The 13,086-nt window shown below is 39.6% G+C and overlaps 3 protein-coding genes and 1 long non-coding RNA gene across 14 annotated transcripts in view; 1 reads left to right on the top strand and 3 right to left on the bottom strand.

The window, feature by feature from the left end:
- The window catches only part of LOC122531562 (T-box transcription factor TBX19), a 9,407-nt gene extending 3,996 nt beyond the window's left edge, over positions 1-5,411 (top strand). For 8 of the 11 annotated variants that reach the window (XM_043659598.1, XM_043659599.1, XM_043659600.1 and 5 more), the window contains 6 exons: positions 1-1,385; positions 3,303-3,398; positions 3,607-3,850; positions 4,012-4,165; positions 4,291-4,488; positions 4,582-5,411. The exon at positions 1-1,385 is cut by the window's left edge. In XM_043659598.1, the coding sequence (XP_043515533.1) occupies positions 1,078-1,385; positions 3,303-3,398; positions 3,607-3,850; positions 4,012-4,165; positions 4,291-4,488; positions 4,582-5,411 (1,830 nt within the window). In that variant the 5' untranslated portion in view covers positions 1-1,077. The remainder of the gene's footprint in view (positions 1,386-3,302; positions 3,399-3,606; positions 3,851-4,011; positions 4,166-4,290; positions 4,489-4,581) is intronic. The other 3 variants (XM_043659604.1, XM_043659605.1, XM_043659606.1) reach the window with 3 other exon arrangements.
- Positions 3,763-4,485, bottom strand: LOC122531580. Its single transcript, XR_006307316.1, has 3 exons — positions 4,398-4,485; positions 4,024-4,204; positions 3,763-3,902 (listed from the first exon to the last, which is right to left on the bottom strand). It is a non-coding gene; the product is annotated as an uncharacterized LOC122531580 (long non-coding RNA).
- Positions 5,412-6,223: 812 nt separating the features above from the next.
- On the bottom strand, positions 6,224-8,577 carry LOC122531567 (E3 ubiquitin-protein ligase parkin). The gene is made up of 8 exons (XM_043659611.1): positions 8,250-8,577; positions 7,938-8,139; positions 7,455-7,815; positions 7,182-7,383; positions 6,956-7,111; positions 6,751-6,873; positions 6,570-6,654; positions 6,224-6,492 (listed from the first exon to the last, which is right to left on the bottom strand). The coding sequence occupies exons 1-8, from the start codon at positions 8,505-8,507 to the stop codon at positions 6,383-6,385; spliced, it is 1,497 nt and encodes a 498-aa protein (XP_043515546.1). The 5' UTR covers positions 8,508-8,577; the 3' UTR covers positions 6,224-6,382.
- LOC122531569 lies at positions 8,568-12,098 on the bottom strand. The gene is made up of 3 exons (XM_043659612.1): positions 11,096-12,098; positions 10,235-10,483; positions 8,568-9,794 (listed from the first exon to the last, which is right to left on the bottom strand). The coding sequence occupies exons 1-3, from the start codon at positions 11,724-11,726 to the stop codon at positions 9,178-9,180; spliced, it is 1,497 nt and encodes a 498-aa protein (XP_043515547.1). The 5' UTR covers positions 11,727-12,098; the 3' UTR covers positions 8,568-9,177.
- Positions 12,099-13,086: the final 988 nt, after the last annotated feature.

Below are 13,086 nucleotides of genomic sequence, written 5' to 3' on the forward strand. Positions count from 1 at the left end.
AAAAAAAAAAAAAAAAAAAAAAAAAAGAAAAAAGAGAGAACTGGCTGTTGGTGAACCGGCGCGAGGGACGAGCAAACAAAAACTTGCTCGACGATGAAGAAAGAGGGACCGACGTGGCGATCGGAGAACCGGGCGATGAAGAGAACCAGCGAAGAGGAGACGACTGTCGGACGACTGTCGGCCGCGTGGGCGGACTGGCAGGCCTCGTGCTTCCGCGAACATCGACCAACCGTCGTGAAATCGTAAAATGGTCCCGTGCATGGATTGGCCGGTGAAACGTTGGAAAGGCGGCGACCAATGTCCTCTTGTCTTCGTGAAAGAATGTGAACCGCCAGTGAGATGGTTCACGCGGGGGGCATGGATCCCGGTGGCCAATCGACGATACCGCCATCGACGGGGGCATCCGGGGGCTGCCGCCATGCTGCCCCCGGAGCTTTCCTAATTTAGAGTTCAATTAGCACCCGTGGTAAGCCGGGAGAGCCGTGTGCCCGCACGGCGCATCGATTGGGCCGTGGCTACCATCGTAGGAAACGGCCGCGAAGGAACCGAGTCGAACAGAGACGACGATATGTCAGCAGTCAGTCCTCGGCTCCGTTTCTTCGCCGACTAGTGTGAAATATCGCGCCCAAGTGTTACGAGCACGGCCACGCGGCCGCGGGACCGGGATAGTGTCTCGTCTCCAAGTAGATCCTCCATCTTTCTTACTGTTTGTCCCCTTTTTTCCCGCTCTCCTCCTCCTCCTCCTCTTCTTCTTCTTCTTCTTCTTCTTCTTCTTCGTTCATACTCGCGCGATTGTTAACTTCATCGGGGAAAATCGCGTACAAATTTCCACGCCGGAGGGAAATCAAAAGCCACCGCCGTGTCTGCCTAATTCGCTCTCTCTCTCTCTCTGTCTCTCTTTCTCTGTCGTCTGCGAATCTTAATCGGCTTGGGGAGAAACAGTGTCCGAGTTCTGTCATCGACCAATTCTCTTGGCCCTCCTCTCTTCACTCTCGGATAAATCGAGAAACAGTGAGAGCTCTCGCTCTCTATCTCGTGTCACGGAGAGTTCCCAGTTAGTCGAGGGAAATAGGGAAGATGCAGCCAGCACCGGTTAAACCCGGCTCTCCGACACGGTCCTCCTGTTCCGAACGAGATCGCGAGAGAGAAGCGCACGAGGATCGCGGAAGGGAGCGGAACAGCGTCGGGAGGCAAAGTCGCGCCACTCCCGAGGACGATCACGAGGAGAGGAGCAACGAGAGGACGGTGATTTCCGGGCAGAATCTCGGTACCATGACCGTCAGCGGGAATCAGGGATTGCCTCTCTCCTTGTCCCTCGAGGACAGAGATCTGTGGACCAAGTTCCAGTGCCTGACCAACGAAATGATCGTCACGAAGAACGGAAGGTGAGTGGACGACCCTACTGGATGAACTTGTGTCTTTGAAATAATTGTGAAATTGGAAGGATGAGAACAAATTGTTGTTTCCTTGAGAAGAGTTGTTGTTTTTTTTTCCGCTGTTCGATTTTTAAGAATTTCGATTTCGTTTGAGGAAACCGAGTTTGAGGAAACTGTGACTGGAAATATCGACGCGAGTACGTAAGTTTCGAGTACGAACGATTTACAGACACGGGGACGAGTCATTTGCACGTTCGAAACAGGTGTCTACATATATATATATATATATACATATATATCTTAGGTTTCGCGTACAAGAAGCTCGAAGGAAGGATCCGCTGGTTAAAAGGTCCGAGTGGCAAAGATGGCTCTCCGTTGCGCGTAAAAATGTATTAATTAGAACGTCGGTGCGAACAAGCCAGAAGGTAAAAATAATAGTTCATATACAAGGGAGAAGAGGAGAGAGAGAAAAAATTGTTCGTAGAATGGAAAAAAAAAAATTAAAAAAAATAAAAAAGATCGTTGCAAAACGTTGCGAGGATGTAGATGATTCATGCAAATGAATATTCCACGCTTGCTTCGAGAGAAGAAAAAAAAAAGAAAAAAAAACACGCAGAAGTAGTCTTCCTCTACGATTCAACCGACTCATTTGTATTTGTAGTCTCTTTTGCATCGATTGCAAATTGACATGAGAGACTTGATCGATGACAAATATTTTTTTTTCCTTCGATCGAGTGTCTCGTTTATTTTTCTTCTTCTGTTCTTAATCGATTCTAGGATCTACTTGATTAACATCAATCGGAAAACACGGAGAACGATAGATCAATTGGAGATTTTGTCTTTCATGAAGTAACGATGTAATGTTGTTATAAGAAAAATTCGAGATGTACAGGGTGTTTTGTAACTTGTGGGACCCACTTCGGGAGCTGATTGTACGCCTAAAAATAATGAAAAGAAAAGTATAAACAGAGTAAAAGTATAAGCATATAAATACATGTCCTATATCTGTCTTCGTTTATGAGATATAATGAATTTTCTGTTTTAATTACTTTTACAAAAAAGATGCTCGAAACGACAATCTTGCATTTGAAGGCAAACCTGCACGCGTCTTGTCATTGATCTGGTTACTCTCTCTATCATTCCTGGTGTTTCTCGAATTTGTCGGAATAGCCTTGCTCTATTCTATTTCGTAGTGTTTCACAATTTTCAATCGATGTTGCGTATACAATAGATTTTAAATGTCCCCACAAGTGAAAATCTAACCGGATTCAAATCCGGAGAACGAGCAGGTCATGCAATCCATTTATTTGCAAAGTGTTGATTTAAAATGCGGCGGAGCTCCATCATGCATAAACCGCATACCGCATTTATATTTATCAGAAATCTGCAATAGAAAAATGTCGAGACGAGCAGAAATCGAGCGAAGCATGGCTCCGATGTTCCTTCCTGACCGGCAGAAATCAAAAAGATTTTCGCCACGTCGTATCCTCCGCCGACTGCTTTTACGATTCCGTGTATTATTAAAAACGATTACAGTTTGTCGACCGCGTTTTTCGTGCACGGCCGTCAGTATTCGTGGGCACAACCAGAAACCAGAGAGAGAAAGAGAGAGATAGAGAGAATGTTTTACGCAGAATCGTGGCTCTATCGTAAAATTTTATTGCCCGGCGGCTCGGCTTCTTCTGCCGCCCGCCGCCTTCAGTGTTACTTTCATTAGTGTTTATAAAATCCCTGCTCCTCTCTTAGACATCTTCTTCTTCTTCTTCTTTCGTTATCGCTTTACAAAACGTCCCTGTGGTAGCTAGTAGCGTAAAGAATCAAACTTGAGTAAAGACAAAGGGAAAGACAGCTAATAAAAAATCCTACGTGAAGGATTCCTACCATTACAGTTAAGTCTTCATCTGTATCTTCGATTTCACTTTCCAGGCGCATGTTCCCCGTGGTCAAAGTGGTTGCAAGGGGCTTGGAGCCGAAAGCCATGTACACTGTTCTTCTCGAGTTCGTCCAGGTGGATCCACACAGGTAGGAATGAGACTTGGATAGGATTTAAACTCTGCTACGTTCCTTTTTTTCTTTCTTTCTTTCTAATCACTTCATGTCTTTTTGGCCCGAGTTTCATTAGTTCTTCCACTTGAAGTATTTCTACACTCTCCTAGATAAAATTGTCTGTTTTAGAACTTTATACAGAAAGAGTGTAGCGTTTGAAAACTGTTCGAAATTTTATTGACAGATGGAAATACGTGAACGGAGAATGGGTCCCCGGCGGGAAAGCGGAAGTCGCCCCGCCAAATCCAATTTACGTCCACCCCGAGAGCCCAAATTTTGGATCACACTGGATGAAGGAGGCGGTGTCGTTCGCCAAAGTGAAGCTGACGAACAAATCCAACGGGAACGGGCAAATTATGCTAAACTCCCTGCATAAATACGAGCCTCGAATTCATCTGGTTCGCGTGGACGCGGTGGAAGAACGAACGGTACGATATCTCTTCTAAATTCCTCCGAGGTTTGTAATTTCGTCGTGACGCGCTCTGAAATATTTACAAAAGGCGACGTAAAAAGGAAAGGAAAATTGTAATTTTAATTCGTGCCGTGTGTGCCTGAAGAGGAGGCATTTTAATATGGAAATGATATTCAGGTATTGACTTACCGTTATCCCGAGACACAATTCATAGCGGTGACGGCCTACCAGAACGAAGAAGTTACAAATTTGAAGATTAAATACAATCCTTTCGCAAAGGCGTTCCTCGATGCTAAAGAAAGGCCAGCCGATCCGCAGACCTATCCGCAATGTGAGTTAATCGATCACGAGAGCTCCCTCTGTTGTATATCTGGAATTTTGATTGTACGATCGATCAAAGTATCAGTGATTAATAAAATATTTATTTAAGAGGATATCGAAATTATGAATTTACAGACACCGGCGCTTGGTTTTTGCCACAGCCTACCATGGGATACGAATATAACACAGCTACGGCCATTGCGGCCGCACAAAATCAAGCGTCAGTGACGGTCAATAATCACCTCTCTAATTCTTGTACCGTTTCTACAGCTGGCCACAGGACTACTTGCAGATCAACGCCTTACACTTTCAGACACAAATACATTCAAGATGGTGAGTTCTCAGTACCAGCTCTGCTGGTATCATCAATTATCACGCATTATCAAATGTTATATAAATCATGTTGCAAATGAACAACGTTTACAGAACAACGCGCTGATCCGTATGGTTCAGTACAGCTGTTGCATTCCACAGCGTACGTAGCGGCGCCAGGCTGGTCGCCACGCAGTCCAGAAAGCCTGCAGAACTTAAATCCAGCTTGTCTACCACCCACACAGGAGTGGCCCACGTCTCCGTCGCCGTCGCCAACCTCGTCCTCGCACGCGGTGTTCAGTAGAGGAGTCGTTGGTACCGCGTCCCCGACCACCGCCACAGGATGCACGTTATACGTGCCGTCAAACTTGTCCTCAGTCCCCCAAGAGCACGGCCATTGCGCCGACACCTCAGCCTGGATTCATCCTACAACATTGTCGGAGCAACAGCAGCAGCAGCAACAGTCTTACTTGAATCTGAACTTACATTTACATCACCAGATGTCATCTTACGCCTCGGTCCCTCATACAGGCCTGCACCCTTCTCTCCACTCGAACGGTACGGACAGCGCTGTCCCAGCCGCTGTCGACGAGTACGTTCACGAGTATCACGCCTCCCCGGTTCAATCGACGACACCCGATCGTCACTCGCAGCAGCATCATTCGCAAATGTTGCACATGCAACCGATCCAACAACCTGGAACAGTGTCTCCTGTTAGCGTCGAGTACGACACCCCTTCGAAGGAGCATCACATACATGTCAGTTATTCCGAACAAAATGCGGACACGTTGAACGACGTGCAGCCGGACGAGAACAGGAGATATCTGACAACGGTAATTGACAGACATCACCGACAAGACTCGGACATTCCGAGTAACGATCATCAAGCGACCGGTTGGACCCCACTGACACCACCGCCTGCACCGCAAACCACGGCAATTTGATTTCCGTATGTGATACACATAATCTCGTTTAAGGTACGCAGCTGCTACTCGATAACTTCTACGTTCGTTTTAATAATTAGATGACCAAGTATCATCAAAGTCGTATCGAATCCTCTTGGATGCAATACGCAAATAACGCACGCACGCACACGTATATATAGGTATATAAAAGTAATTGAAATTATTGAGATAGGTATATAGATGTAGAAATAGAAATAAATGTCGCGGAAACGCGAGTGAAAATATAAAAATAACGATGTTAATTAATCTGACAGATTGTTAAATTAGTCACGTATTTTGTAATTATCTAATCAGATCCAATGTCAATTTCTGAAAAATGAATCCGTCCTAAAAGTCGTGTCTTAAATGCTTTTAAGTCACATGTACTAAAGATAACGTGATTGTTATAATAAAATACAGTAAACGCATGTACATATCATTCTACATATTTTCCTCTATAATACAAAGAATTAAGTCACAAGGTGATTTGTTTGTATCGTGATACGTACGATGATTTATTCACAAACAAATGCCCATGTATATATATTTTCTAAATAGAACGAAGAGAAGGCACTTTTACATTTCGTTCGTAACGACTCGCAAAAATTTATATATAAACTTAAATTTACAATTGTTACATACATATATACATATACAATGACTAATTACGCTCGTACATGGTGAAATTTTTACAAACTAAAAGAAAATAAATTAATAAATTAATAATTTACACATATGATTAGAAAATAGTACATACTATTTGAAAAGAAAGATTAAAATGTCATTCCTTATTTCAAAATATATCCAAAATATATCCTTATAGAATTTATTTCCATCTACTATCTTGAATTGACCAGTACAATTGACTAGTATAATTCATGATAGTAATTATGACTGTATTTTTAATTCTATTTTATTTATATTTATACAAAATAATATACTATATTCTTATGATATAAATAGTTACAAAATTATCCAAACCAATGATTGCCCATGCAGTTTCTTGTCCATTCTGTCTGACATACCCAGCACCAATGATAACCACATCCTGCTCTGGTACAAACCATGTGCATGCATCCTCCTAGAAAGTAATATACGATTTTTAAATAAAAAAATTGATCAAATATTTTAATATTACATTTTAGTATTTTAAAATACCATCTCTTTCAGTTGGTGTTCTACATTTTGGACAGGGTTTTGTTGAAATTCTGATAGTTTTGTTACTGGCTTCATCCCATTTCGCCTAAGCAAGAAAATCATAAAATAATATTTCTGACAATATATTAATAATAATAATCTGACAATATATTACATATAATATAAGAGTAGTAATACATACATCGTTAGCTCTCTGTGGATCGACTAAATATCCAGATTTGTGCGTTGTATTGGAAGACTCAGAAGATTGCAATTCACATTCTCCTAAATGGAAACCTTGTAAACATCGTCTACAAAAAACATACTAGACAGAAAAGTATATTATTGATATTTTAATTATTTAAAAATTTGTATTCTTACAGAATGCTTTATTTATAGATAGTTACCCCACAACCACCAATACACTGAATTCTTCTGCATTCCTCACTACCGTTGTCTGAAGATTCTGGTATAATACCCATACCACAATCTGGTCTTGGACATAAAATTCCACCAGCACGTAAAACATATTCTTCTGTACTAAATCTTTGATACTGTTCATACTATATCACACATGTATATACAATTAATATTTAAAAATTTTTTGATATTCATGTACTGATTATAAGGTACCTGTTCAGGTGTAAGCAAATGAAAATGATGTACTTCTGGAATAAAAGAGTTTGGACATCCGGCTGGACATGGAAGCGTATAATATCCTTTAATTTCATCAAACTGAAATTGGCGTTCTCTTAAACGAACTGAACAATAGTCTTTAAAGCAATCAAGGCAGGTTACATGACCAGCTTCACATGGGAAAACCAAGACCATATCCCTACAAACGACCTATGTTTGAAAATGTTATTATATGCTTTTGCTGATAGCGAAAATCAACAAATAATTTACCTAACATCTGTACAGGCAAGACAAGGTATCCTTCTTAAGTTTGGTTTTATAAGGTACAGAGGAACAGCTTCATCCCCCTCTCCCAAACTAACATGTTTCCCACACTTGAAATAAAAACGCGCGTACAATACTTGGGATTCCGTATCATTGGATATATGCGTAGGTGCTGGACAAAAATCATTTTCACAATGAACTGTTATTCTCCTCGGTTGTAATACATCTGGCCAACACTGAGGATCTCTATCTACTGTAACTGCCCCACTGTTACAGGTTGAGCATCTTACTCTTAATTTTCCAACTGTTACAGCTTTGCATGGCGTTGAACAATACACAAAGAAATGCGCTCGAGTCTCGTGTTTCTCTGTAAACGTATTGACAAATCCTGTATTATTGACATAAAGCTACAACTAGTTGGCCACGTTATTTAGTATTCACTTTCATCACTTGTATCTTTCATCCTTTAAAAGGCAACAATTATTCTACCTTCCATGGATGAATTCTCTTGTGGCTCTGACTCATCCAAAGGTAGATCTGTCAGAGTTTCATTCATCGGTTTCCCACCGCTGTCATTCGATTCAGATATTTCCAGAGACTCGTCAATGGTGTCGGTATCCTTGCTTTTGTTTAATCTCTGCGATGGTGTACGAACTGCGTGCAATATACTCTGCTGACCCAAATCACATTCCTACAACAAAGTGTACTTTGATAAAGTGAGGTTATCACACTCGCAACTGTTCTGTACTTCAAAACTATACATTGTCAACAAGTTATTTATGAAAATATGTGCAAACTCACTTCTATTATCGTCGAATTGTGCAGCTCTTTCCCTGCAAATATTATTTTTATGTCCTCGGGTAATATCCCCATTTGAGATGCCACTATCTCCTTCACGTTCTTTATGTCCCATTTTGGGTCCAAATCAACGGGGAACGTGTTGCCAGTGTTTGTTTTCACGTATATGCTCAATGAATTTGTTAGTTTCCGTTTGCCGAACCAAACCAACTGCAGCATCTTGAGGAACACGCTGCGTACAAAGCCAAAAAACAAACTCATACCGACGATTCGGACGTCGTTTATTTTGACGTTTTTCAAAGAGGGAAAAGGATAGACAAACTTGAGATATAACCAAGTTATATCATAATTTACAACACGATCCGAAAATGTGTTAAAACGAAACGACGACGGGGTTCCCCCCGCGACATCTTCATTGGCGCAGATAATTAAGTAATTCTAGGGAATTAAACGGCCAAAATTCAGAAAAGCTTCCGGAGCGCGTCGCACGCACGCACCATCTATTGCGTCTTAACCTCTTTGGCGGTATTATTTTTATATTTTGTACACACATTTCGCAATGTGTTTAACTTTAATGCAGCACATCCCAACTACTTGTTTCACAAAAAAAAAAAAAAAAAGAAAAGAAGAAAAACTCGTTTTTTCAACGCAAATGAGTATGAATGTTGTTTGTATATTTCTTCTCGAATCGAGCGCTACATACGTGTAAGTACATAGAATATATTTACGCAACAAAAATTCCACGTTTTCGTATAATCAAAAAAAAATGGTATATAATTTACAAAAAAAATTACAATCTTCACAATATTAACAATTTTGAAAATGTAACGAGAACTATAAGCCATTCAATATTCCACGATACTGAATGCTTTTCAATTGTAAATAACTTCATGAATAAATACGCATTTCGTACGTAGTATCTAAATACTATCTATAAGACTTTCCATTTTCTTTTTGTCAGTATTTCCACCGATTTGATCGTAGGTTTGTTTCTCGGTTTCACTACTGTTTCATCCTTACCATCGTCCGTGTTATTCTCATTTACCCTTTTCAACGAGGATGTTCCACTATGTGATTCAGTATCTTTCAAAGTTTCAAGCATCATCTTTCTCCTCGCGTTCAGTCGCGATGCAAATTGACGAACTCTATTTATCCTTTGCAATTCTGAGTCCGATATGTCCGTCATCGTTCCACTAGATTTCTTTGGTTCAAATTGAAAATCAACGTGTTTTCCTCTCCTCATCTCCCGGGTATTCGAGCTCAAATTTTTGCCAGTTTCCTCGACATTTTCCTTGACATTTTGTGAACTGGATCCTACTTCCTCCAAACGTCTTTTCTTATCTCTGCATTTCTGAAGGAACTGATTCAAGGTCATTCGCCTTTTAAACTTGTCCTCTGCCGCGGGGAAGTCGTAAACGTCGTAAAATCGAACCCATTTCTGCGAGGATTTGTCCCAATATCCACGCACGATGCCCATTTGCTTGCGCAACTTTGCTTGCTCGAAATTAAACTTTCCTTCGGGGCTACCTTGGATCACGGAACGTTCACCTGCGTTGTTTTATTAATGTAATGTCATTATTATTATATTGTATGTATTATTATATAATATTATATTATTATTTTATTATTTATATTATATAATATTATATTATATTATTATTTTATTAGTTATATTATTATATAATATTATATTATTATTTATATTATTGTTTTATTAGTTATATTATTATATAATATTATGTTATATTATTATTTTATTAGTTATATTATTATATAATATTATGTTATATTATTATTTTATTAGTTATATTATTATATAATATTATACTATATTATTATTTTATTAGTTATATTATTATATAATATTATGTTATATTATTATTTTATTATTTATATTATTATATAATATTATATTATATTATTATTTTATTAGTTATATTATTATATAATATTTAGGCAAAATTAATTGGAGATTAATATTTCAATACCTTCTTCATTTTCGCTGCTCGTACCCCTACGCTTCTTCGATGACGATTTCTGCGCGTTACCCGGTGATGCAAGGTATTTGCCGATATTTTCGTGATTGTTTCTAATAAAATCATTCCAAAGATAATCGCTCGACGCTGTTGGAACCGATACGTCGACCAACCATTCCTTGCATTTTTCGATTCTCACGTGATTTTGGTCGTTTCTCTTGTTCCTAAGACCTAGATAATTCTTAACCGCATCTTCTGCTTCTGAAAAACATTGTAACACGCTGTACATCTCGAGAGGATCTAATTTCTTGCTTAAATAAAATCTAAAGACGACTGGAACTAAACCCTCGAATTTGAGAGGAAGCTTCACAATTTTAATATTGTTAAATTATATATATATTATTAGATAAGAGACCCTCAAATAATGCTAAATTCTCGCAATTCGACTAGAATCAAGCTGAGTTCCTCTTTTCCAGAAAGCTTCACAATTTTAATATTGCCAAATTCTAAATAATTACTACATAAAAGATTCTCGAATAATATTAAAGATATTGTATGTAGTATCTGGTATTAATACTAACAACACTAGATTTCTTAAATGTTACCAAAGAAGTAAAATTCAGAATCGTTGAAACTAAAATCTGAGAGGAAGCTTCTCTTTTCCACAAAGTTCCTCAATTTTAATGTTGCTAAATTCCAATATAGAGTGGGCCAAAAGTTTCTTCCCACACACATATATATATATATATTTTTTTTTTTAATAAAACGTAAGAAAAAATTAATTTTATTAATCAAATTTAAAATTACGGGACATGGTTTCTGGTCCACCCTATATCATTCGATAAAAAGAGAAAAAAAGTACAGGATAATTACTTATGTGTCTACTCCTGTTGTCAGAGTCAGAGTCAGAGTCATCCAAGCATATGCGAGAAGAGGGCAGATCCTTCAAAGGAAGTGTTCTCCCTTCGTCCTCTTTCAAATCAAAATCGACTCTCTCTGGACTTTCGAGCTCGTACGGGCGTGGCCTCAATAGTGGCGATTCCAAACGATTTTCAACAAAACGAGACGTCCTTCGAACCTTCTCCGGCGATCCCAAATCCCGAAACAGGACGTCGGCAGTCCCTGATCCGGAAGCAGAGCAAGTCGACGCTTTTCGGGCTAAAGGCTGACGCCTTGATTCCTCGTCGCAGGTTTCCCAATCTGTATCCGTATTAATTTTCTCGTCGTCGTTCCTCTTGGCTCGCTTCGACTTCCTTTCCGGTTTCGAAGGAGCCTTCTTCGGCTGCAACTTCCGCTTCCTCTTCTGCTTCCTCGCGAAACTTTCCAGCAGGATCTCCCTCCGATTTTGCTCCCTCGCCGACGAGGAGTTGGAATCGATCCCGGACAGACTTATGCTGCTCAGCTTCTTCGCCTCGCCTATCACCGGCGTGCTGCAGAAATTCGAACTCCTCCTGCACCCGGCGATAGTCTGCCTCTTTTGCTGCTTCTCGAAAGAGGACGACATTTTTTTTTTTTTTTTTTTCTATCTCTGCGCAACGGTGACGCGTCTAACGGTGTGATCCGCACGAGCGTGTCATTGATCTTGTTTGAACAGCTCGTCGATAACTCCCGACTATCATCCGGAAGTTTCGTTCAGAGTTTCAAAGGAAGGTGATTCACCTTCGTAGGGGTTTCTTCGAGTTTCTTTCCCCCCCGTTTACGAGCTGGTATCGTCATAATCTCTGAAAGAGCGTAACTGTGCCTGGATCTAGATAGATAGGTTGCTTGAATTTTTTTTTTTTTCTTTTCGAAATTTTCCAACTCGACGTTATCTGCTACGTTATCTTACAATCGAGTGTGTGAATGCAGAGTCGCAGATTCAAAGTTTTACCAGCTTGTAGTCTCTGATAATTCCGAGTTTTCGTTCTTTTTTTTCTTTTTCTTTTGCAGATTTTAACCAACTCAATGTAGGTAGATTTGAAATCAATGCAGGTAGATTTTCGCTTTGCTTCGAATTTCGACGACTTATCGCCGTTCAAAATTTAATAATTTAGTAATTCTTTGCAATCGATTCACGATTGTATAACTCGACAATTCTAAGTCGTATTTTAAGTCGATTCACTCGTCGCTATTCAAAATTTCCGCGATTTTGCGCTTGCGTTTAATTAATTAATCTTGCACAGTCTAAAAACTTTGGACGTTCACGACACGATAATCTGCCAAAATATTTCAAACATTCGTTTTTCCGTTCCGTTCGAGAGCTTACATTTTAGAGCCGTGTGTAGTGAATGTTTCCAACGTAAATATCAGCGAACGACTGATGATTATTACCAGTCCAGAGTCTTTCAAATCGAATCAGAGTAAATACGCGTGTCGATACGTATAAGAAACTGTTTTCGTACAGTTAAGGTCAATAGATATGGGAAATAAAATTCTTTTATGCCGAGTATACTTATTTCGCGAAATTTTTGCATTTAGGAGCAAGTATCAAGGGACGACGTTTGTATTTTCAGATCGCTGAAACAGGAGGAAAGTTTTCGCGACTCGCGGAATCAACTGTCCGCGATGATTATCCGTGAAAATTCTTCGAAGGTTAACCGATCGATCCATCGAACTGATACGGTTCAACTTCCGTGGAAAGGAATGACGATTGAAACGCCAAAATGTGACTCTTTAATCTATTCCGTTCTGTATGTGCTCACGCTACGTAGAAAAATAATTGCGAGCATATGAATGATATGAATACGTAAGCCAAGTCTCCGAGCTTAATAGCCAAACTATAATGGTGCTGTCCGAGGTTTCTGCTAACAAAATTTCAATAAAAATACGAAATACTGGGGATGAGAAATATTTATGCAAAGAATAGCATATAATCACTCAGTCGA

This window comes from Frieseomelitta varia, unplaced genomic scaffold, assembly GCF_011392965.1.
Source record: "Frieseomelitta varia isolate USP_RPSP 00005682 unplaced genomic scaffold, Fvar_1.2 scaffold_405, whole genome shotgun sequence".
Taxonomy (NCBI): Eukaryota; Metazoa; Arthropoda; class Insecta; order Hymenoptera; family Apidae; genus Frieseomelitta; species Frieseomelitta varia.